The sequence below is a fragment of the Oncorhynchus gorbuscha genome, linkage group LG10 (genome assembly GCF_021184085.1).
Source record: "Oncorhynchus gorbuscha isolate QuinsamMale2020 ecotype Even-year linkage group LG10, OgorEven_v1.0, whole genome shotgun sequence".
Classification (NCBI taxonomy): Eukaryota; Metazoa; Chordata; class Actinopteri; order Salmoniformes; family Salmonidae; genus Oncorhynchus; species Oncorhynchus gorbuscha.
This window is the reverse complement of record NC_060182.1, coordinates 12,578,062-12,603,981: the sequence shown is the minus strand read 5'-3', so window position 1 is coordinate 12,603,981 and position 25,920 is coordinate 12,578,062. Positions and strand designations below refer to the sequence as shown.

The 25,920-nt window shown below is 42.6% G+C and overlaps 1 protein-coding gene across 1 annotated transcript in view; it reads left to right on the top strand.

Moving 5' to 3' along the window:
• The window catches only part of grm6a (glutamate receptor, metabotropic 6a), a 41,147-nt gene that overhangs the window by 10,218 nt on the left and 5,009 nt on the right, over positions 1–25,920 (top strand). The window contains exons 3-11 of the mRNA XM_046364213.1: positions 15,576–15,792; positions 16,092–16,227; positions 17,781–17,935; positions 18,155–18,295; positions 18,419–18,619; positions 20,865–21,004; positions 21,318–21,941; positions 24,087–24,398; positions 25,218–25,459. Of these exons, the coding sequence (XP_046220169.1) occupies positions 15,576–15,792; positions 16,092–16,227; positions 17,781–17,935; positions 18,155–18,295; positions 18,419–18,619; positions 20,865–21,004; positions 21,318–21,941; positions 24,087–24,398; positions 25,218–25,459 (2,168 nt within the window). The remainder of the gene's footprint in view (positions 1–15,575; positions 15,793–16,091; positions 16,228–17,780; positions 17,936–18,154; positions 18,296–18,418; positions 18,620–20,864; positions 21,005–21,317; positions 21,942–24,086; positions 24,399–25,217; positions 25,460–25,920) is intronic.

The window sequence follows — 25,920 nt, the reverse complement described above, 5'->3', positions numbered from 1 at the left end:
TATACACTACACTATGAAACCAGGGTCTGTAGTATACACTACACTATGAAACCAGGGTCTGTAGTATACACTACACTATGAAACCAGGGTGTGTAGTATACACTATGAAACCAGGGTGTGTAGTATACACTACACTATGAAACCAGGGTGTGTAGTATACACTATGAAACCAGGGTGTGTAGTATACACTATGAAACCAGGGTGTGTAGTATACACTATGAAACCAGGGTGTGTAGTATACACTATGAAACCAGAGTGTGTAGTATACACTATGAAACCAGAGTGTGTAGTATACACTACACTATGAAACCAGAGTGTGTAGTATACACTACACTATGAAACCAGGGTGTGTAGTATACACTATGAAACCAGGGTGTGTAGTATACACTACACTATGAAACCAGAGTGTGTAGTATACACTACACTATGAAACCAGGGTGTGTAGTATACACTATGAAACGAGAGTGTGTAGTATACACTACACTATGAAACCAGAGTGTGTAGTATACACTACACTATGAAACCAGGGTGTGTAGTATACACTATGAAACCAGAGTGTGTAGTATACACTACACTATGAAACCAGAGTGTGTAGTATACACTACACTATGAAACCAGGGTGTGTAGTATACACTATGAAACCAGAGTGTGTAGTATACACTACACTATGAAACCAGAGTGTGTAGTATACACTATGAAACCAGAGTGTGTAGTATACACTACACTATGAAACCAGGGTGTGTAGTATACACTATGAAACCAGAGTGTGTAGTATACACTACACTATGAAACCAGGGTGTGTAGTATACACTACACTATGAAACCAGGGTGTGTAGTATACACTACACTATGAAACCAGAGTGTGTAGTATACACTACACTATGAAACCAGAGTGTGTAGTATACACTACACTATGAAACCAGGGTGTGTAGTATACACTACACTATGAAACCAGAGTGTGTAGTATACACTACACTATGAAACCAGAGTGTGTAGTATACACTACACTATGAAACCAGGGTGTGTAGTATACACTACACTATGAAACCAGGGTGTGTAGTATACACTACACTATGAAACCAGGGTGTGTAGTATACACTAGACTATGAAACCAGGGTCTGTAGTATACACTATGAAACCAGGGTGTGTAGTATACACTACACTATGAAACCAGGGTCTGTAGTATACACTACACTATGAAACCAGTGTCTGTAGTATACACTACACTATGAAACCAGGGTGTGTAGTATACACTACACTATGAAACCAGGGTGTGTAGTATACACTACACTATGAAACCAGGGTCTGTAGTATACACTACACTATGAAACCAGGGTCTGTAGTATACACTACACTATGAAACCAGGGTGTGTAGTATACACTATGAAACCAGAGTGTGTAGTATACACTACACTATGAAACCAGAGTGTGTAGTATACACTATGAAACCAGAGTGTGTAGTATACACTACACTATGAAACCAGGGTGTGTAGTATACACTATGAAACCAGAGTGTGTAGTATACACTACACTATGAAACCAGGGTGTGTAGTATACACTACACTATGAAACCAGGGTGTGTAGTATACACTACACTATGAAACCAGAGTGTGTAGTATACACTACACTATGAAACCAGGGTGTGTAGTATACACTACACTATGAAACCAGAGTGTGTAGTATACACTACACTATGAAACCAGAGTGTGTAGTATACACTACACTATGAAACCAGGGTGTGTAGTATACACTATGAAACCAGAGTGTGTAGTATACACTATGAAACCAGAGTGTGTAGTATACACTATGAAACCAGGGTGTATAGTATACACTACGCTATGAAACCAGAGTGTGTAGTATACACTATGAAACCAGAGTGTGTAGTATACACTATGAAACCAGGGTGTGTAGTATACACTATGAAACCAGGGTGTGTAGTATACACTATGAAACCAGGGTGTATAGTATACACTACACTATGAAACCAGAGTGTGTAGTATACACTATGAAACCAGAGTGTGTAGTATACACTATGAAACCAGGGTGTGTAGTATACACTATGAAACCAGGGTGTATAGTATACACTACACTATGAAACCAGGGTGTGTAGTATACACTATGAAACCAGGGTGTGTAGTATACACTATGAAACCAGGGTGTGTAGTATACACTATGAAACCAGGGTGTATAGTATACACTACACTATGAAACCAGAGTGTGTAGTATACACTATGAAACCAGAGTGTGTAGTATACACTATGAAACCAGGGTGTATAGTATACACTACACTATGAAACCAGGGTGTGTAGTATACACTACACTATGAAACCAGGGTGTGTAGTATACACTACACTATGAAACCAGGGTGTGTAGTATACACTACACTATGAAACCAGGGTGTGTAGTATACACTACACTATGAAACCAGGGTGTGTAGTATACACTACACTATGAAACCAGGGTGTGTAGTATACACTATGAAACCAGAGTGTGTAGTATACACTACACTATGAAACCAGGGTGTGTAGTATACACTATGAAACCAGAGTGTGTAGTATACACTATGAAACCAGAGTGTGTAGTATACACTATGAAACCAGAGTGTGTAGTATACACTATGAAACCAGAGTGTGTAGTATACACTATGAAACCAGAGTGTGTTTTGTAAGTCGCTCTGGATAAGAGCGTCTGCTAAATGACTTAAATGTAAATGTAAATGTAGTATACACTATGAAACCAGGGTGTGTAGTATACACTATGAAACCAGAGTGTGTAGTATACACTACACTATGAAACAGAATAAAAGGTATGGCTCTGATTAGGGAACAAAACAACCTTGTGTTCACACAGACATTTAGTGAACATTAAAATGATAAATATGTATATGGGTAAAGTGTATTAATGAATATATGATTAAAGCTGTCCTTTGCAGTCAATGGATTATGCTTAATTACGACAAAGAATAACGACACAAATCAAGCGTGAGATGGAACATGTAAATGTATTGGAGGGGAAGTCAAAAGCCCCAGGTAAACAGAACACAGAACAACCTTGCGGTTGCTGCTGCCAGACCTGGGCTTTTCATCTGATAAATGTATTGGAGGGGAAGTCAAAAGCCCCAGGTAAACAGAACACAGAACAACCTTGCGGTTGCTGCTGCCAGACCTGGGCTTTTCATCTGATAAATGTATTGGAGGGGAAGTCAAAAGCCCCAGGTAAACAGAACACAGAACAACCTTGCGGTTGCTGCTGCCAGACCTGGGCTTTTCATCTGATAAATGTATTGGAGGGGAAGTCAAAAGCCCCAGGTAAACAGAACACAGAACAACCTTGCGGTTGCTGCTGCCAGACCTGGGCTTTTCATCTGAAGTCAGCAGGCATATGGAGATGTGATCATCTAAAAAGCTGAACAAATGGAATGCAAAATCTGAGAAAAACTCCAAACCGATCACTGAAAAAGGTTATGTTAAACAAGAGTCTTCAGGTTAGTAGGTGTTGTTGTACAGTAGTATTAATGACAGTGTACCTCAGTATCGTTTGCAATGCATGCTCTATCATGTCTCCTCCGCTTCATTGGGTCTTGTTGGCAGTCAGGCTCAAGAGCTCTTTACTCCGTATAGATAGTGTGCCAGAGAACAGAAAATGTGGAATCTCTGTAACTAATTGTCAGATTTGCACCATACTGTAAGCTTACTGAGTATTTCCCTCTTCTTCTTGGCCCTCCATGAAAATAAAATCCCATCCTACATGGGTCTTATGTAAGAAAGTGAATTGTGAAACGGAACAGCATTGTTAGGGATCCTTGTTGGTGTTTATGTGCTTTGAATCTAGGAAGAGGGAAATTGATTGTACAACACCTATTTGTCCGACTGCATAGTTATACAGTTGAAATTTTACATACACTTAGGTTAGAGTCATTAAAACTCCTTTTTCAACCACTCCACAAATTTGTTGTTAATTAACAAACTATAGTTTTGGCATGTCGGTTAGGACAACTACTTTGTGCATGACACAAGTCATTTTTCCAACAATTGTTTACAGACAGATTATTTCACTTATAATTCACTGTATCACAATTCCAGTGGGTCAGAAGTTAACATACACTAAGTTGACTGTGCCTTTAAACAGCTTGGAAAAGTCCAGAAAATGATGTCATGGCTTTAGAAGCTTCTGATAGGCTAATTAACATAATTTGAGTCAATTGGAGGTGTACCTGTGGATGTATTTCAAGGCCTACCTTCAAACTCAGTGCCTCTTTGCTTGACATCATGGGAAAATCAAAAGAAATCAGCCAAGACCTCAGAAAAAAGTTGTAGACCTCCGCATGTCTGGTTCTTCCTTGGGAGCAATTTCCAAATGGTACCACGTTCATCTGTACAAACAATAGTATGCAAATATAAACACCATGGGACCAGGCAGCTGTCATGCTGCTCAGGAAGGAGACGCGTTCTGTCTCCTAGAGATGAACGTACTTTGGTGCGAAAAGTGCAAATCAATCCCAGAACAACAGCAAAGGACCTTGTGAAGATGCTGGAGGAAACAGGTACAAAAGTATCTATATCCACAGTAAAATGAGTCCTATATCGACATGCTCAGCAAGGAAGAAGCCAATGCACCAAAACCTCCATGAAAAAGCCAGACTACGGTTTGCAACATCACATGGGGACAAAGATTGTACTGTCTGGTCTGATGAAACAAAAATAGAACTGTTTGGCCAAAATGACCATCATTATGTTTGGAGGAAAAATGGGAAGGCTTGCAAGCTGAAGAACACCATCCCAACCGTGAAGCACGGGGGTGGCAGCATCATGTTGTGGTGGTGCTTTGCTGTAGGAGGGACTGGTGCACTTCACAAAATAGATGGCATCGTGAGGTAGGAAAATTATGTGGATCTATTAAAGCAACATCTCAAGACATCAGTCAGGAAGTTAAAGCTTGGTCGTAAATGGGTCTTCCAAATGGACAATGACCCCAAGCATACTTCCAAAGTTGTGGCAAAATGGCTTAAGGACAACAAAGTCAAGGTATTGGAGTGGCCATCACAAAGCCCTGACCTCAATCCCATAGAAAATGTGTGGGAAGAACTGAAAAAGCGTGTGCGAGCAAGGAGGCCAACAAACCTGACTCAGTTACAGGTCAGTGTCAGGAGGAATGGGCCAAAATTCACCCAACTTATTGTGGGAAGCTTGTGGAAGGCTACCTGAAACGTTTAACCCAAGTTAAACAATTTAAAGGCAATGCTACCAAATTCTAATTGAGTGTATGTAAACTTCTGACCCACTGGGAATGTGATGAAATAAATTAAACTCTCTATTATTCTGATGTTTCACATTCTTAAAATAAAGTGGTGATCCTAACTGACCTAAGACAGGGATTTTTTAAAACTCTGATTAAATATCAGGAATTGTGAAAAACTGAGTTTAAATGTATTTGGCTAAGGTGTATGTAAACGTCCCACTTCAACTGTACATACATCATATCTCGGCAAAGCCCATTTCCTTTTTCAAATGTTTTGTGAGACAAGCTATTTTCCAATGGTGTCCATTCTCTCAGTGGCCTTTCCTGACTTGCTCTCTGTTGGGTATCAATTTCAAAGCAAAAACAAACACACAGTGAAACAACAACATTGCTATTTAAGCTCTAAAGGCCAATGGCTTCTGTTAGCCTATAATCCATCTATTCAGCCGAGAACTGTATTCTACATGGTGCAAAATATCAACTCACACTCAACTGACAAATACACTGTAGATTGTTTTCGTTATGAAAGGAAGCAATCCGTTGAAATAGAAAATAGATTTGTAAAGAGGCACTGGGCATGCAGTGGGACAGCTGTCTGAAGACAAAACACTAATTAAACCTTCTACATTCAGACGATACGAGGACAAAAGAGGAACACTGCAAAATGCAGCCTGTGCACCTTCATTAAAAGCACATTTTGCATTGGAGAGATGAAAACCATTGAACCACACAACTTGTTATGATTTGGGCCTGAGCATTGTTCAGTGGAGGGCAAACAAAGGTTTACTATGATCTATTGTTTTTGAGTTTATTTGAAGTTACAGCCATTTAAAAAAAAATATTGGACACAGATGTCAGTTGTGTCTAGTTTTGGATTTACATTTGGTTGTTGTCAACTAACGTGAATTCAATGTGAAAACAACATCAAATGTCACCAAGTCATTGGATTTAGGTTAAAATTGGGTTGAAAAATATATTAAATGCCCTTTATGGTGTTGACTTTTTGCCAATCTAAGCAGTTTTCTATCTTGATTCGTTGTCATCACATACATTTTTGGGGTTGAAATTAAGTGGAAACATTATTGATTCAACCAGTTTTTGCCCAGTGGGAGCTTTGTCTGAATTGCTGTTAAAAGGTAGGCAAAAAATGTTGTAATTATTATTTATATTCAGATAGAGGTACTTTTGAGTTTAAAAACAGGGCCAGTTTAAATTAGTTGTGGAAGATTTAAGTCAGATTTGAGTGGTGGTAAGTTATGTCCAAATTGTCATCGCAGCACAGTAAATTGAGCATTAGCCCTGTCTATCCTCCAGCAGTTTTTTTGCGCCAGTAAATCCTCTTAACAATCAAACATGTCAGGATGGGATATTGTGTTTTGTGATTGGTGAGGCTATTGTCTGTCAGCCCTATGTCAGTTCAGTGACTGTCTGAGTAGCCCTAGCTGCCAATGTTCTTCCTCCCTCAAAACAAGAGACACATTCACACACTGTACCTACAGCAATGTATGGCCACGGTCCTCAGATACACTGTCTCAGTCCCCTGTCTCTAATCTATCAAAGAGCCAGCTAAAGAGAGGCAGACAGCCACACGCATAATCACTGTCATCCGCACTTATTCTGATTACAAACAGGTCATGAAGTGACAAAAAAGCACCGAACAGTGCTGTCAATTCCACTCAAACAGCGGCTACAGCACTCCAGCGGCCTGCCAGCTGCAGAATTGCAGAATGCTACGCCGTGGACCCTTCTGGAGATGTGGAGATGTGCTTTTGAACGCAGCATATGTTTATTTAATGAAGAGACATTGAATTTTGGTTCAAGGAACATCTTTAGGTACTCAATTTTTTAGCATTCAGCGCTGTGGCACGGCCATGCTAATAGTCCTTCTAGACCCTGCTTTTTTTTTTACCTCAGACCAATTTTGTTTTTTACCTTTAAAAAAAATCTAAATATGTTAGTTCGCCTCAGAATGTATTAGATATTGCAATTAAATAGAAGCAACTCTAAAATAAAATCATGATTTACAGTTTCCTTCCCTGAACTGAACATGTACCCATCACTGACGTCTACTGGACAGTATGTATGCCTGCCTCTACATACAGTTCATAATGTCTTTGTCTAGAACTTGTCACAGGATCTTTTAGTGAAAAGTATCCCCCTCTATAAGTATCTGATCCTTTCTTTATTTGCCTCCAGTAAATGGCCAGTTCTAATTCCCCACTCCTCGTGAGTTAACAGAACTCCCATGCTCCTCACTGACTGCTTGTCACACATTCTTAATGACACTTCCTTCACAATAAGCCATTTAACAGTAGCTGAGGAACCAGATAACATACAATGCATCTGTTAGCCAGAGAATTAGACAAGCCTTCCGGGACAATAAGCCCCTGGCCACCGCTCAGACCCCTGGCTATATTTAGAGCAATAGCAGGGAAGAGAAGAGACAAAAAATGAGAAGAAAAACATTCAGCTCCAGGATACACTTCTCTAACCAACCAAAGCAAATGTTTGATAGAAAAAAATACATTTAGGGAATTAAGCAAATTGGGAAGAACTGTGGGAAGCGTTTTAACTGCAATTTACTCAACTATAAATGGCTTGTGACGAGCGAAGATATTGTGGAGAGTAAGCCATCGCTACTTAGGATAAAGTTTAGCATGTTAAACAGATTCAGAAGAGCAACGAATTGCAGCAAATAAGCTTCATTTATGGTTATGAGTGCAGCAATTACAGCTGCAAAGGGTCAGAAACTTTCCGATAAATTTCCAGCATTTTTCTGGAAATTTTCCATGGGAAGTTAAGCCCTGGAATTTGGGGAATTTAGCTTAAATTAATTTTAAAAAGTTGGCTTATAACAGTGAACGTTTTTTGTGTGGGATACACATAAGGCAATTCTAGATCTTGTGGCATATTTTGGTTAAACTATCCCCAATTCAATGGAATTGCAACCCTCTGCATGCACAATGCATTCTTCCATCACATGTACAGCTGATTATCAAGATCTTGTACACTAATGAGATGCTATTGAGCCTACACTACTACACTGTCTGAGCCAAGGACTACATGCTTTCTGGTAAGTTTTGATTACAATACTGGGTGAGGTGAATATGTTTCATATGACATACATAGTTTTTTGTTAACTAGTAAATAGTAGCCTACAGCAAAGTGTGTTTAAATCATTTCTAACTCATTTCTGCTAGTTAGTTTTTGCTACCATCTGGGTTTTAGCTTGCTTGAGCCTGCTAACTGAGGAGTGTTCAGTCACCTGTTTCCACACGTTTCATTTTAAAACATTTATCTTACAATATGTGTTGTTTAATCTAACTGCTCAACTATTTATCTGTACATTGAATTATATTTGTTGTTTATTTACTCATTTTATTTTGAATATTTACAGGAAAATGCCACAGGCACTATCTGATGTGTGGAGTCATTTCACTGCAGCTGATGTAGAAGGAAACGCTGTGTAGATTGGCAAATACTGTGTCAAATCATATGTAAAGAATGCAACAAGGATTCCGAATCATCTGGCCATGTGCATAAAGTTCCCTCAGCACTCGCATCAAGCAACCTCTGACAAAAGTCCCTCTACTTCTATTCGAGGTGAAAATGATGAATCCAACACCTTATCGATGGCAACAGTTCATGGTCCTCCTGGAATCAGGAGTTTTTTTGACTCAATGGAGGAACGTAGTCCGTAGATGAATGTCTTGCTCGAGCTGTGTATGCAACTGGTTCACCTCTGATGCTCACAGCCAATGTGTATTAGAAGAGATTTCTGAATGTTCTTTGCCCAGCATACACCCCTCCAACCAGACATGCTTTATCTACTGTTTTGCTGGATGCAGAGTTCAACAGAGTTCAAGTGAAGGTCAAGCAAATCATAGAGAAAGCAGACTGTATTGCAATCATCTCTGATGGGTGGTCGAATGTTTGTGTGCAAGGAATAATGAACTACATCATCTCCACCCCTCAACCAGTATTCTACCAGAGCACAGATACAAGGGACAACAGACACACCGGTCTCTACATTCTAGATGAGCTGGAGGCAGTCATCAATGACCTTGGACCTCAGAAGGTATTTGCACTGGTGACAGACAATGCTGCCAACATGAAGGCTGCTTGGTCTAAAGTGTTGGAGTACTACCCTCACATCACACCCATTGGCTGTGCTGCTCATGCATTGAATCTGCTCCCAAAGGACATCATGGCACTGAAAACAATAGATACACTCTACAAGAGAGCCAAGGAAATGGTTAGGTATGTGAAGGGTCACTAAGTTATAGCAGTAATCTACCTCACCAAGCAAAGTGAGAAGAATAAGAGCACCACATTAAAGCTGCCCAGCAAAGCCTGTTGGGGTGGTGTTGACAGTCTCCTGGAGGGGAAGGAGTCTCTCCAAGAAATGGCCATATAACAGTCTGCTGATATGGACAGCCATATCAAGAGGATCCTCCTGGATGATGTATTTCAGGAGAGAGTGGTAAGAAGCCTGAAACTCCTGAAACCTATAGCAGTAGCCATTGCACAGATTGAGGGAGACAATGCCATCCTGTCTGATGTTCAGACTCTGCTTGCAGATGTAAGAGAAGAAATCTGTTCTGCCTTGCCTACTTCACTGTTGCTCCAAGCAGAGGAAACTGCAGTTCTGAAATACATCGTAAAGTGTGATGACTTCTGCCTGAAGCACATACACGCCGCAGTGTACATGTTGGACCCCAAGTATGCTGGCAAGAGCATCCTGTCTGGTGCAGAGATCAATGAGGTCTATGGTGTCATCACTACTGTGTCTCGCCACCTTGGCCTGGATGAGGGTAAAGTTCTTGGCAGTCTGGCAAAGTACTCTTCCAAGCAAGGGCTTTGGGATGGAGATGCAATATGGCAGTCGTGCCAACATATCTCATCAGCCACCTGGTGGAAGGGACTTTGCGGATCAGAGGCTCTTTTCCCTGTTGCCTCCATCATCCTTCAAATCCCACTAACATCAGCCGCCTCAGAACACAGCTGGTCCTTGTTTGGGAACACACACACACCAAAGCACGCAACAAGCTGACCAATACAAGGGGTGAAGAATTGGTGGCCATTCGGGCATGTTTTTGCCTGTCAACGAGCTAACCTCAACTAGATTGGAAAGTGACAGTGAAGATGAGGCCCCAGAGTCTGATGTTCAAGAGGTGGACATTGAGGAGGTCCAGGGAGAAGACATGGAAGCCTGAGAGGAAGACAACCAAAGCTTTAGTTTCTTGACTATAATTCTACAGAAAACGTTTTTGGGAGATGCGATGGATCATTGGGAATCATTCAATATTTCTATCAGGAATCAAGGTAAGACCCAGATGCAAGACATGTCGAATTGACAGTGGTTTAATTGTCCAACAGGAGCAGGCAATAGACAGGTTAAAGCGGGCAGGGGTCAGTAAAACAGAGGTGGGGCAAAGGTACCGTCCGGTAGGCAGGGTCAGGGGCAGGCAGAGCAGTCAGGCAGGCAGGCTCAGAGTCAGAACAGGCTCAGGGTCAGGGGCAGGCAGAGCAGTCAGGCAGACGGGCTCAGAGTCAGGACAGGGGCAGGCAGAGCAGTCAGGCAGGCGGGCTCAGAGTCAGGACAGGCTCAGGGGCAGGCAGAGCAGTCAGGCAGGCGGGCTCAGAGTCAGGACAGGGGCAGGCAGAGCAGTCAGGCAGGCGGGGTCAGAGTCAGGACAAGCAAGAGCTGAGAACAAAAACGCTGGTTGACTTGACAAACAAGACGAACTGGCAACGGACAAAACGAGAACACAGGTATAGATACAGGGGATAATGGAGAAGATGGGCGACACCTGGAGGGGGGTGAATACAATCACAAGGACAGGTGAAACAGATCAGTGTGTGACAATTCCCTCTTTTGTTGTTCAGTGAAATCATCGCATGTGAAGAGTCATCTCATTTAATTAACTAATTATTATTTATTTTTTTCTATTGGAAGAATTTAATCATTTGTAATTATGTCTACTCATGATAAGGTAAAAGGTTTATGTTTCTGTCTCCATATGATTTGGTAAATATATCCAATACAAAAAACATCTACATTTAAATGGTGTTAATATTAATTTGCATATATGTCCATTAATTCCCATATATTCCCATTAATTCCCATGGAAAGTTTCCAAAATGTGCAACCCTAGCTGCAATCAAGTTGTGTTTTGTCTTCACTGTACAATGGCTCACTCTTCTCTTCAATAAACATGAGCATTTCCTTCAGGATGTTCAGTATGCCTAGCAGTGTCTTTGAGTGCATAACCATGAACAAATGTCACGCAATACCCATGCAGGAGTCGGTCTCGGGAGTTCAGATGCTCTTATGCATACCTGTTCAGTGTGTTTAGGAATAGTGCCGTTGTCTTTCAGGGCTGGCCCAGTTGGCTGGTCTCCAGGGTGGTGGTTTGAGTTGAAAGGTGGTCTACAGTAGACTTTCCCCCTTCTGTGGTGACTCCTCACGCTTTGGGCCACTCAACCTCTTCCTCCGGGAAAAAACACTAAATCATACATGACTTCTGACTCGGTTCCTCTTCCTTAAATAGAGCTTTATTCCAATGTAAAAATCATGAGCAGCTGGATTTTATCTTCAGATAGGAATGTAAGTTTAGAAAACCCCAACTATTTAATATCCAGAATGTAATTGAATTCCAGCTAGATGTCAAATGTTGATGGAGGGGAGGGTTGTGTAGAAGGGTGGACATCAGGGTCGACGTGTCTACTGCTTCGCTGCCTCTAGGTGAAAGCCGAAGCCAGCAGGTAAAAAGGGAATAGACTCATTTCCCCAGACAGACCCAGATACAGACAGAACAGTGAGAACCAGCTGTGCCCAGTAGGAGCTGTTCATCCCTACTGTGAAATTACCTCATAATGTAGGGTCACTAACATTGTTTTATAACACTGATTACTGTAATCCAGCCCATTCTGTGCCAAGGTCCTGTCTATTCTATTCAGTCCTGATATTTTCTGCAGAACGATATGGCAAAAATCTAAATATTGTGATACTTCCCTCAGAAAATGTATCACAACTTAATAATGATGTTCTTTGTATTGAATCTGAAAGCATAACATAACATAACATTTGAGTTGTCTGCTGAAGCTGTAATAGGTTGTTCAGTGTAAATGATTATCATAACATTATTTCCCTCATGATAATACTTTAGGTTGGGAGCATCACCTGATCTCCACATTACCTTTGTTGGAAGCACACATGTTTGTTTTTGTTCATTTAACTGTCTCACTGACAGACAGACAGACGGACAGATGGACAGGGGGACTGACGGGACAGACAGACAGAATCTGAGACTGAATCTGCAATAGGTAAGCAGCTTGGTTTGAAGAAATCAACTGTGGGAGCAAATATTAGGAAATGGAAGACATACAAGACCACTGATAATCTCCCTCGATCTGGGGCTCCACGCAAGATCTCACCACGTGGGCTCAAAATGATCCCAAGTACGGTGAGCAAAAATCCCAGAACCACATGGGGGGACCTAGTGTATGACCTGCAGAGACCTGGGACCAAACTAACAAAGCCTACCATCATTAACACTCTACGCCGCCAGGGACTCAAATCCTGCAGTGCCAGACGTGTTCCCCTGCTGAAGCCAGTACATGGTCCAGGCCCGTCTGAAGTTTGCTAGAGAGCATTTGGATGATCCACAAGAAAATTGGGAGAATGTCATATGGTCAGATCAAACCAAAATATAACTTTTTGGTAAAAACTCAACTCGTTGTGTTTGGAGGATAAAGAATGCTGAGTTGCATCCAAAGAACACCATACCTACTGTGAAGCATGGGGGTGGAAACATCATGCTTTGGGGCTGTTTTTCTGCACAGGGACCAGGACGACTGATCCGTGTAAAGGAAAGAATGAACGGGGCCATGTATCGTGAGATTTTGAGTGAAAACCTCCTTCCATCAGCAAAGGCATTGAAGATGAAACGTGGCTGGGTCTTTCAGCATGACAATGATCCCAAACACACCGCCCGGGCAACGAAGGAGTGGCTTCGTAAGAAGCATTTCAAGGTCCTGGAGTGGCCTAGCCAGCCTCCAGATCTCAACCCCATAGAAAATCTTTGGAGGGAGTTGAAAGTCTGTGTTGCCCAGCAACAGCCCCAAAACATCACTGCTCTAGAGGAGATCTGCATGGGGGAATGGGCCAAAATACCAGCAACAGTTTATGGAAACCTTGTGAAGACTTACAGAAAATGTTTGACCTCAGTCATTGCCAACAAAGGGTATATAACAAAGTATTGAGATAAACTTTTGTTATTGACCAAATACTTATTTTCCACCATAATTTGCAAATGAATTCATTAAAAATCCTACAGTGTGATTTTCTGGATTTTTCTTCTCATTTTGTCTGTCATAGTTGAAGTGTGCCTATGATAAATTACAGGCCTCTCACATATTTTTAAGTGGGAGAACTTGCACAATTGGTGGCTGACTAAATACTTTTTTGCCCCACTGTATATACTGAGACAAAATATAAATGCAATATTCAACTATTTCTAATATTTTGCTGAGTTACAGTTCATATAAGGAAATCAGTCGATTGAAAAACATGTATTAGGTCCTAATCTATGGATTCCACATGACTGAGAATACAGATATGCATCTGTTGGTCACATAAACCTTTTAAAAAATTTGGAGCGTGGGATCAGAAAACCAGTCAATATCCGCTGTCACCACCATTTGCCTCATACTGAGTGACACATCTCATTTGAGTTGATCAGGCTGTTGATTGTGGCTTGTGGAATGTTGTCTCACTCCTCTTCAATGGCTGTGTGAAGTTGCTGGATATTGACGGGAACTGGAAGACACTGTCGTACACGTCGATCCAGAGTATCCCAAACCTGTTCAGTGGGTGACATAGAGAAACACTCACTAACAGGGATGTACATTTGAGAGAAAAAAAGCTTTTTGTGTGTATGGACAATTTCAGAGATAATTTTTTTCAGCTTATGAAACATGGGACCAACACTTTACATGTTGCGTTTATATTTTTGTTCTGTGTAGATACGGATAGTCTGCTTTCACAGTCACAAAGCAACAACAGTATGATAGAGATAGAAACCATTATGGTGATTAAAATATTGGATTTGGATTGGGGTCCCCTCAGCTAAAGGAGAATTAAATTCTCTGTCTGGTTAGTCCGCCAGTATTTCATCCATGGGCTGGGCTGATCCCATGTGAAATCATTAAGGAATTAATTAATTAATATGATTGGTTCTTACCAACATAACCTATAGTTGTTAAATGAAATACACTTGCATATCTCCTAGTGCTAATATATATTTACTTTGATTTGGATAGGGCATGGCACACACAGATACACACACACACACATATTGTGTGTAAATGTGTAGAATGAGTTGAGACTTTGAATGCAGGTTAAGAGGCACATGGTCAGACTTTGAATGCAGGTTAAGAGGCACCTGGTCAGAATTTGAAAGCAGGTTAAGAGGCATATGGTCAGACTTTGAATGCAGGTTAAGAGGCACATGGTCAGACTTTGAATGCAGGTTAAGAGGCACATGGTCAGACTTTGAATGCAGGTTAAGAGGCACATGGTCAGACTTTGAATGCAGGTTAAGAGGCACATGGTCAGACTTTGAATGCAGGTTAAGAGGCACATGGTCAGACTTTGAATGCAGGTTAAGGGGCACATGGTCAGACTTTGAATGCTAAGCGGCACATGGTCAGACGTTGAATGTTAAGCGGCACATGATCAGACGTTGAATGTTAAGCGGCACATGATCAGTATTAAATGTACTGTGTGGTGTAAAGCTGAGAAACAACACCACTACCTCTTGCTCTCTGTCTCTCTCCCTCTGTGCTTAACTTAATTATACTAAAAAAAACCTCTAATCCAAACCAGATAATCTGTCTAATGTTTTCTCTCCTTTTCTATTTACATCCCTCTGTATCTGTCTAAACCTGACTATGAAAAATATATATTTTTAAATGCCTAGAAAACACTGGAATGAGTTGCCATGACATGAAGACCCTTATACAAGCAGAGAGCCTTGGGAAATAAGCACAGAGTCAGTTTATGCATTGACAGCCATCGCTCTATCAGGTTGATATCCTAATGTAAAGCATTGGCTTGGGACTGTGGTATGTTTGCAGTAAAACTGGGAAATGCCTTCCAGATATACTGTGTATACTGCATACATGTATATCTAATTAGACATTTATGAACCTCAGGGCACATAAAAAGAGTTGATGCAGATCAAATTAGCTTTTATTGTTAGTGTAGATGAACAGCTGTACAGATGAATTATAAAGAGAAAGTTTACTGGTTTACCATGTTCTCTGTTCAGATTCCCCAGATCAGCTATGCCTCCACAGCCCCAGAGTTGAGTGACAATAACCGCTACGACTTCTTCTCGCGCGTGGTCCCTCCTGACTCGTACCAGGCCCAGGCTATGGTGGACATAGTCAAGGCAATGGGCTGGAACTATGTGTCTACACTGGCATCAGAGGGAAGCTACGGGGAGAGTGGAGTTGATTCCTTCCAGCAGATCTCGAGAGAGGCAGGTACAGTCAACAAGCTCCTCTCCTCTCTTCCTGGTACAATATATAGAATCTGTTACGTTAATCAGCTGTCCATCATAATACATGTATTGGCTGCTGTAGCCGAAAACAGCCATTCTGAAGTCTATCGTCTCCTCTCTGTGGTCAACACGTTCTTCCTGTGGCCATCATCAATTAATAATGAGATCTCCGAGAGCACAAATATGGATTATTGCTGGTAGCCGTCATGTTTTATTCTCATTCATATTTCATTTTGATTTGTTCAGTATCAACATCAATGTCCATGTCTTCTCTCTCTGAAGGAGGTCTGTGCATCGCACAGTCTCTTAAGATCCCACGGGAGCCCAAGCCGGGAGAGTTTGACAAGATCATTAAAAGGCTGATGGAAACTTCCAATGCCCGGGGGGTCATCATCTTTGCAAATGAGGATGACATCAAGTAAGTGATAGAGAAGTTACGCCGTAGAGAACTGCATCTTAGATTCTCCTCACTTCGGTGATGGTTCACTGTAATTAGAATGCAGTCTCCATATGAATGAGGCTCAGAAGTATGAATGGAATACTGTCTAGAGTGTTCTATTAGGTATTTAAGGAGGGGGATTTAAAAAAAGGAAAACCCAACTGGCCCCCTAGTGAATTGATCTATGTGGTACCTGAGGATTAAATGTCTGTGGAGCTCAAATGGAATTTGCATTGATTGATGCAATCAATTGTGCTTCTACACCTGCATTGCTTGCTGTTTGGGGTTTTAGGCTGGGTTTCTGTACAGCACTTTGAGATATCAGCTGATGTAAGAAGGGCTATATAAATACATTTGATTTGATTAAGTGAGTGAGAGACATTCTGTTTCAAGCCTGAACTGATCCAAACTATGGGCTCAGTTGATTCAAGCTTGGGTGGAAAAGGAGATGAACTTAATATGAAAATATGTGAAGTACCCTTGTGTGCTCTAATTGAACCATACATCTTAAAGGATGAAAAACGACCACTGTCCTGTCCCATGACACATAAAATAGAAACATAGATTGTATTATCTGATTTAAATATAAGGTAAATGTAGGTTACCATTGAACCGGAAAAAGGATATTCAAAAATTATGGAATAGATGTCATACAGGATCAGTCATCCCTTTCTTTAAATTACCATGGTTTTACAAGGACACAATTGCATGAGTTAATGTACTCAATGACTCATGTCTTTTTGCTGCTGCTCTGCTCTTGCCACGTACAGTGTAACAGAATCAGACTCTCTTGGAAAGCACTCATGTTAGTCTCTTTTCCAACCATGTCACAAAACCTGCCTATTTCTTTCAGATTGCACGATACTGTAGGTCACATGTTTTATCTAATTTCATTGTGCCACTTGTCCTGTATATATATATGTGTGTGTGTGTGTGTGTGTGTGTGTGTGTGTGTGTGTGTGTGTGTGTGTGTGTGTGTGTGTGTGTGTGTGTGTGTGTGTGTGTGTGTGTGTGCGTGCGTGCGTGCGTGCGTGCGTGCGTGCGTGCGTGCGTGCGTGCGTGCGTGCGTGTGTGTGCGTGCGCTGCAGGAAGGACAAACAAGACATGTACTACAGTATATGTTGTAGTCTTACATCTCTACAAGGTGTGTTGGCAGCCAATCCATCTGATTGATTCCATCTACTTGCCTGGAAGCAGTCATGTCTCCCTGTCAGTTGTTAAACGTATATCAGCACACCATATGGAATATGGAGTTGTCAGGTGGCATTTTGTAAATTGCCTAAAGATTTGTGTGAATATATTTAATTTCCTTCTGTACAATAAGATTAAGCCTCCTCTACTGTTGATGCTATTCTCACCTCAGAGACTTGGTTGCTTATTATTCTAACACACAAAGCACCTTTGGCGTACGTCTTGTATGAAATGTGAAAAACAGGAAAGTCTGTCTCTGATTGCTATAGTCTAGGCTACTGTGCCCTAGACTAGAGTTTAACCCGCTCCATTTCCTCCTTTGTGTGTGTGTGTGTGTGTAGACGGGTTCTGGAGGCAGCGAAGAGGGCCAACCTCACGGGTCACTTCCTGTTTGTAGGTTCTGACAGCTGGGGTGCCAAGAGCTCCCCTATTCTAGACCAGGAGGATGTGGCTGAGGGAGCTGTCACCATTCTACCCAAGAGAGCCTCTATCGAAGGTATCCCCAACAACCCTACATTCCAATTCAACCACCTAACATCCCAAGCCAACAAACCTACATCCCAAGCCAACAAACCTACATTACAATCCAACAACCCTACATCCCCAACCAACAATGCCTATGTATCATTGCTATGGTGGTTGATCAAAGGGATAAGATGCCACTGTTTGCCACTTCACTAATCCTCTGACTGGATGTTTTGTTTCCATGGCTCAGGCTTCGACCAGTACTTCACCTCCAGATCATTAGAGAACAACCGTAGAAACATTTGGTTCGCTGAGTTCTGGGAGGATGATTTCAGGTGCAAACTGACAAGGCCAGGCATCAAAATAGACAGCGAAAAGAAAAAGTGTACAGGTCAGAACCTAGCATTGATTAAACATCAACGTTGGTTACTCTATTTTGTAGTGATAGGACACTGGCAATAGTGTATCTTTCTCTCGCTCTCTACACCTCCCCTTCTCTCTCTCCATGTGACAGGAGAGGAGAGGATAAATCGTGACACTGCCTATGAGCAGGAGGGGAAGGTGCAGTTTGTAATCGATGCGGTCTACGCCATGGCCCATGCCTTACACAGCATGCACCTGGACCTGTGCCCCGGCGCCATGGGCGTCTGTGACAAGATGGATCCTGTGGAGGGCCGGTTGCTGCTCAACTATATTCGTTCTGTGAACTTTAACGGTGGGTTATTATTGTGCCTTACTGACACAGCAGATGTGTATTTTGAACTTGTGAGGGATTTAGCTCAGCTAACTACTGCATCTACTCAGGAAGAGCTGGCTGGCTGGCTGGCTGACTGGTAGAGTTGTCTGATGGTGATACACTGTGGCCATCCTTCTCCTCCATGCTAACGTGCTGTGCTGTGGTTCTGAGAATACATCTCTTTAAGCCACTGTCAGTCCCCAATCCCACCACCATTGTCCAGGCACAAAATCCCCTTCTCCTCCCCGCTGTCCCTCCCTGGGCTTCTCATCTCATAACAGACCATTTTTGTTCTGTGTTGCTTTTGTGGGACGGAAGCTTTCTATGAGAAACATTCCCATTTAGACTGCCCCTCTGTGCCAGTGTCATCTGAAAACACTCTGTGAAGGGAATGCCTGAAGGGACCTACCGAACAAGCAATATGCATTACTGCAGAGAACCTGCTAAGTCCTTATTTCCATGCAGGCATTTCAAATGAGGCTTCCTTGATCTTTAAGGCGGAGGAGATGTCGCTGTACAGTTCAGCTAACTAATGGTCAGAGGGCGCTGTACAGTTCAGCTAACTAACGGTCAGAGGGCGCTATACAGTTCAGCTAACTAACGGTCAGAGGGCGCTGTACAGTTCAGCTATCTAACGGTCAGATGGCGCTGTACAGTTCAGCTATCTAAAGGTCAGAGGGCGCTGTACAGTTCAGCATGACTAACGGTCAGATGGCGCTGTACAGTTCAGCATGACTAACGGTCAGATGGCGCTGTACAGTTCACCTACCTAACGGTCAGAGTGCGCTGTACAGTTCAGCATAACTAACGGTCAGATGGCGCTGTACAGTTCAGCATAACTAACGGTCAGATGGCGCTGTACAGTTAAGCGAACTAACGGACAGATGGCGCTGTACAGTTCACCTACCTAACGGTCAGATGGCACTGTACAGTTCAGCGAACTAACGGTCAGATGGCTTTGTACAGTTCACCTACCTAACGGTCAGATGGCGCTGTACAGTTCAAATAACTAACGGTCAGATGGCTTTGTACAGTTCAGATAACTAACGGTCAGATGGCGCTGTACAGTTCAGATAACTAACGGTCAGAGGGTGCTATACAGTTCAGATAACTAACGGTCAGATGGCTTTGTACAGTTCAGCTAACTAACGGTCAGATGGCGCTGTACAGTTCAGATAACTAACGGTCAGATGGCGCTGTACAGTTCAGATAACTAACGGTCAGATGGCGCTGTACAGTTCAGATAACTAACGGTCAGATGGCGCTGTACAGTTCAGATAACTAACGGTCAGATGGCGCTGTACAGTTCAGATAACTAACGGTCAGAGGGTGCTATACAGTTCAGCTATCTAATGCAAATGAAACAGCTGCTCATCCATTGAAGATAAAAGACCTTGGCTAAATGCAACAATTGTATTTGCCAATCACGTTTTTTAATTTTCTGTCCTTTGATTTACCAAAATCAGTGATTGTCCTTTATGCAAATCAAAATCCATCTGTTTTTATTTTGTCCTTGTTTAGAAAATGAAAGGAAATGTGTCTCTGTGTGGTATTTGAGGGAAGGAAAGTGTCTGAATGAATAATACATATGTAACAGCTGGTTGGGTTGAAGTACAGGACTGTAAAAAGCTCAGAGGAATATGCACAAAGTGGTTAGGAGTATTTAGGATTTCTGTTGCATAAAGCCCGTCTTCTACCTTGGTTTAGGAGTTCTGTTGCATAAAGCCCATCTTCTACCTTGGTTTAGGAGTTCTATTGCATAAAGCCCGTCTTCTACTTTGGTTCTGGTCTATCCTCAATACGTTGAAAGGACCAATCATGCAAACCTTGGTTTAACTAAAGCGTTAAAATCAAATTAACATGCTTCACAATCACTCAAGTCACATTTTTACATTTACATTTACATTTAAGTCATTTAGCAGACGCTCTTATCCAGAGCGACCTTCTGCTGTATATCCACTAAGAACTACTGTATATTCCCTCGATACAATCTTCTTGAAAGGATGATGATAGTGTCTTCCCTACTTATTATTTATGACAGGTGGACTTGTTTGGAGGCAATGTTGACATGTATCAGTGATCAGATAACACTGTATCTTCCCATTGACACCGATTTTCACGTGCATTATGCATTTATGTTTCATAGAATCAATTTAGTTATTTCCCTCAATGTGATTGAATTTGCTGGTTTGTCTCACTAGTCTTCTCTTGTGTTTTCATACAGGCAGCGCAGGGACAGGAGTTCTATTCAATGAGAATGGAGATGCACCAGGACGATATGACATCTTCCAGTACCAGATGTCAAACACTACCATTCCTGGATACAGAGTCATAGGTCAATGGACCAACAATCTGCGACTCAATGTAACTCATATTTAAGGACAATTACATTGTCTGTCTGAACATCTTGCTACATTGTTGATGATTTGTGAGAAGAAAAAAAAAAAATATATATACACATATCTCTCTCTCTCCCGCTCTCTCTCTCTCTCTCTCCCTCTCTCTCTCTCTCTCTCTCTCTCTCTCTCTCTCTCTCTCTCTCTCTCTCTCTCTTTCTCTCTTTCTACCCCCCTCTCTCTATCCCTCCCCCCCTCTCTCTCTCTCTCTCTCTCTCTCTCTCTCTCTCTCTCTCTCTCTCTCTCTCTCTCTCTCTCTCTCTCTTCTCTTTCTACTGTAGATGGAGGAGATGCAGTGGTCAGGTGGAGACCGTCAGATCCCCGACTCAGTGTGCAGTTTCCCCTGTAACCCTGGAGAGAGGAAGAAGATGGTGAAGGGTGTGCCCTGCTGCTGGCACTGTGAGCTGTGTGACGGCTACCAATACCAGCAGGATGAGATGACCTGTGAGACCTGCCCCTTCAACATGCGCCCTACGCCTAACCGGACGAGCTGCCGGTCCACGCCCATCATCAAGCTGGAGTGGCACTCCCCCTGGGCCATCATCCCTGTGTTTCTGGCCATCCTGGGTATCCTGGCCACCTCCTTTGTTGTCATCACCTTCATCCGCTTCAACGACACGCCCATCGTCCGCGCCTCTGGCCGGGAGCTCAGCTACGTCCTCCTCACGGGCATCTTTCTCATCTACCTCATCACTTTCCTCATGATCGCAGAGCCAGGTGCAGTGGTGTGTGCGTTCCGCCGGCTGCTGCTAGGCCTGGGCATGGCCATCACCTACTCCGCCATGCTCACCAAGACCAACCGCATCTACCGCATCTTTGAGCAGGGCAAGAAGTCTGTGTCGCCACCTAAGTTCATCAGCCCCACCTCTCAGCTGGCCATCACGTTCATCCTCATGTCTGTACAGGTGAGTTTCAGGGCAGGCTCAGAGCGAGGCAACGCTAGTTGGTTCCCGTGGTGTATTGATTTGCGTCAGGTTTAATGTGTTGGGCGTCTACTTGCTTTCACTGTAGCTAGCACTGGCTCTATGTGCTTATCAAGCTACAACATCAAGGTCTTTCATGTACTGGTGTTGATTAGTATGTAGTGGTAGTGTGTTTCGTATATGGTAATGTTACATATGTATATCCTCCAATGCTTTTTAAGCTACAACATCAAGGTCTCTTTAGGATAGATATTGATTTATTTGTGTACTGTAGTAGTACATTCATTATAAAGAAGAAAAATATATAAAATGTCATATCCAGAACTTGAAAAGTTCAGTAATTATCTTGTCAATCAAGATAAACTCTGTGAGGTATATTAAATACATGTATTTTTAATTTAAGGCAATACTGTGAAAAGATAATGATTTTATGCCAACATAGTGATTGATTTGAATGCAAACTGATAAACCTCATCAATGTGAGTGCTTATCAACTCAGCTTGTTCATCATAGATGTCGGCCAGCGGTATTTAGAAAATGACTCGAAATAAATGTAATACCAAGAAGAGCAGGTTGCTGCATGGATGTTCTGCAGGTAAAATGTAATTGATCTAATTGAAAACAGTACATAGTCTATGGCAGATTATGAAAGTTGTCCGCTTGCCTGCCTGGGATTGACAGCAGCAAGGCCTTGGCTTCTCTCTCTCAATAGCAAGGCCTTGGCTTCTCTCTCTCTCTCTCAGCAGCAAGGCCTTGGCTTCTCTCTCTCTCAGAAGCAAGTCATTAGCTTCTCTCTCTCTCTCTCTCTCTCTCTCTCTCTCTCAGCAGCAAGGCCTTAGCTTCTCTCTCTCTCTTTCAGCAGCAAGGCCTTGGCTACTCTCTCAGCAGCAAGGCCTTGGCTACTCTCTCTCTCAGCAGCAAGGCCTTGGCTTCTCTCTCTCAGCAGCAAGGCCTTGGCTACTCTCTCTCTCAGCAGCAAGGCCTTGGCTTCTCTCTCTCAGCAGCAAGGCCTTGGCTTATCTCTCTCTCAGCAGCAAGGCCTTGGCTTCTCTCTCAGCAGCAAGGCCTTGGCTTCTCTCTCTCTCAGCAGCAAGGCCTTGGCTTCTCTCTCTCTCTCAGCAGCAAGGCCTTGGCTTCTCTCTCAGCAGCAAGGCCTTGGCTTCTCTCTCTCTCAGCAGCAAGGCCTTGGCCTATCTCTCTCTCTCTCAGCAGCAAGGCCTTGGCTTCTCTCTCTCTCAGCAGCAAGGCCTTGGCCTCTCTCTCTCTCAGCAGCAAAGCCTTGGCCTATCTCTCTATCTCTCTCAGCAGCAAGGCCTTGGCTTCTCTCTCTATTCAATTCAATTCAATTCAATTCAATTCAATTCAAGGAGCTTTATTGGCATATATATATATGCCATTTAGCAGACGCTTTTATCCAAAGTGACTTACAGTCATGTGTGCATACATTCTACATATGGGTGGTCCCGGGGATCGAACCCACTACCCTGGCATTACAAGCGCCATGCTCTACCAACTGAGCTACAGAAGGCCCAGGTGTTAACATTGGGAAACAGGTGTTAACAGGTGTTAACATTGCCAAAGCAAGTGAAGTAGATAATATACAAAAGTGAAATAAACAATAAAAATGAACAGTAAACATTAAACATGCAGACGTTCTCTCTATCTTTCTCTCAGCAGCAAGGCCTTGGCTTCTCTCTCTCTTTCACTCTCAGCAGCAAGGCCATGGTGTCTCTCTCTCTCAGCAGCGTAACATACCAGATGAATGAGTTGCCACTTAACCACTCAGTCTGACAGGACACATCTGCTCTCTCTCTCTCTCTCTCTCTCTCTCTCTCTCTCTCTCTCTCTCTCTCTCTCTCTCTCTCTCTCTCTCTCTCTCTCTCTCTCTCTCTCTCTCTCTCTCTCTCTCTCTCTCTCTCTCTCTCTCTCCCACTCACACCTCAAAACAACTTTTATAGAAGAAGAATATATGTTGTTGCGATTTGAATGTAAAGGTATATTGTTTTGTGTAATTGCAATTAAATTATACATAAAATGATAGACATGCAGAACAGATCAACATATATAAAAATGTATATTCATTTGAGAGCCCTGATTCATAGTGTGTGTCTCTATGTGTTTATGAAGCTGCTAGGGGTGTTTGTCTGGTTCGCTGTGATACCACCCCATACCATCATAGACTACGAGGAGCAGAGGCCTCCCAACCCGGAGATGGCCCGGGGCGTCCTCAAGTGTGACATGTCCGACCTGTCGCTAATCTGCTGCCTGAGCTACAGCATTGTCCTCATGGTGACCTGCACTGTCTACGCAGTCAAGAGCAGAGGGGTACCGGAGACCTTTAACGAGGCCAAGCCCATCGGCTTCACCATGTACACCACATGCATTGTCTGGCTAGCTTTTGTGCCCATCTTTTTTGGCACGGCACAGTCCACAGAGAAGGTGAGATTCTACCGTGACGTGATACTGATGTAACTTTTTGAAATGGGCTGTTTTGCATTATTTAATATGATAGGAATTGCTCTGTAAAAAAAGTATTTAGCAGGAAGTATTTCCCACGCTCACTTGCTCACGCTGACTTTCTTACCCTGTTCTTTACTCTGAATTTATGCAAATGAACCATTGTTTAAATGAGAGCATTAAATTGGGAAACAACCTGCCTGGCTCGTGATAACATTTGGAAGTTCCAAAGCAGACAGTATTTCTCTATAGCCAGCCTTTGATATGGGCATGAAGAGAGACACGGAGCGGGATGAAACGCCAGGAACGCTTTGTTCCTTTTTATCATACGACGACACACCATGACACACTGACAAAGACTGCTCTTACCAACCGCATGCTTTGGGGGAATTTTATTGTGGTAGCAGGAAGATAAGAGAAGTGTGTGGGAGACCGGGGAACAATGTTTTAACCCTCTTAATAAATCTGTGTGATGGAAATATGGAATTATTGCATTAGCATGTATTACCACCTAGTGGCCAGGTGGCCTCCCACAAAAGACTATTGATTAAAAGAAAGGGGCGGGGGAGAAGTATTATTTTGTTCATATGTGTGAGAATCAGGAATTACTCAGAAACAAATATATGATTCCACTGGGGAAGATACATAAAACCTACCCTGAAATAGAACAGCTAGGATCACATTCCATGGTCTCGTTTGTCCTTAGTCTGCTATGTGTCCAGGTTGAATGTGTTACCATATGAATATGGAGTCTCTGTATCTGTGTCTCTGACCCTTCCCTGTGTTCCTCTTCCTATCTAGATGTTCATCCAGACCACCACGTTGACAGTCTCCATGAGCCTGAGTGCCTCTGTGTCTCTGGGGATGCTCTACATACCTAAGGTCTATGTCATCATCTTCCACCCAGAGCAGAACGTACAGAAAAGAAAGCGCAGCTTCAAGGCCGTGGTGCAGGCAGCCACGATGTCTACTCGGCTATCCCAGAAGTCCAACGACAAGCAGAACGGAGAGACGCAGAACAAGATCGAGCCAGACAGAACACAGTAGGTCTCTCATTGGCTGATGAGCCAGACAGAACACAGTAGGTCTCTCATTGGCTGACGAGCCAGACAGAACACAGTAGCTCTCAAGAGGCTGTCGAGCCAGACAGAACACAGTAGGTCTCATTGGCACACATTGGTCTCCTGCACTGTGACTTCACTTCTGCAACTACACTAAACTCAGTACATTTGCTAAGCATCAACGTACAATATATTTCTTATGTATTGGCCATCACAGCTAAAGTAACAAACAGAGCTAATTGAATTCATGACTTACCAGTACCACGCTGTAGTACCATAAAATGTCCAAATCCCTTTGCCTCATAGCAGAACAAATCTAAAGGATGACCTCTTGAGCTGATCCTAATGTATCTATAGAATCAACATTTATAAGGTGACTTGAATTATTTTAAGTTGCCTGTTATAAATGCCCCATGGCCAGTCTTTTCATCCACACATTGCTC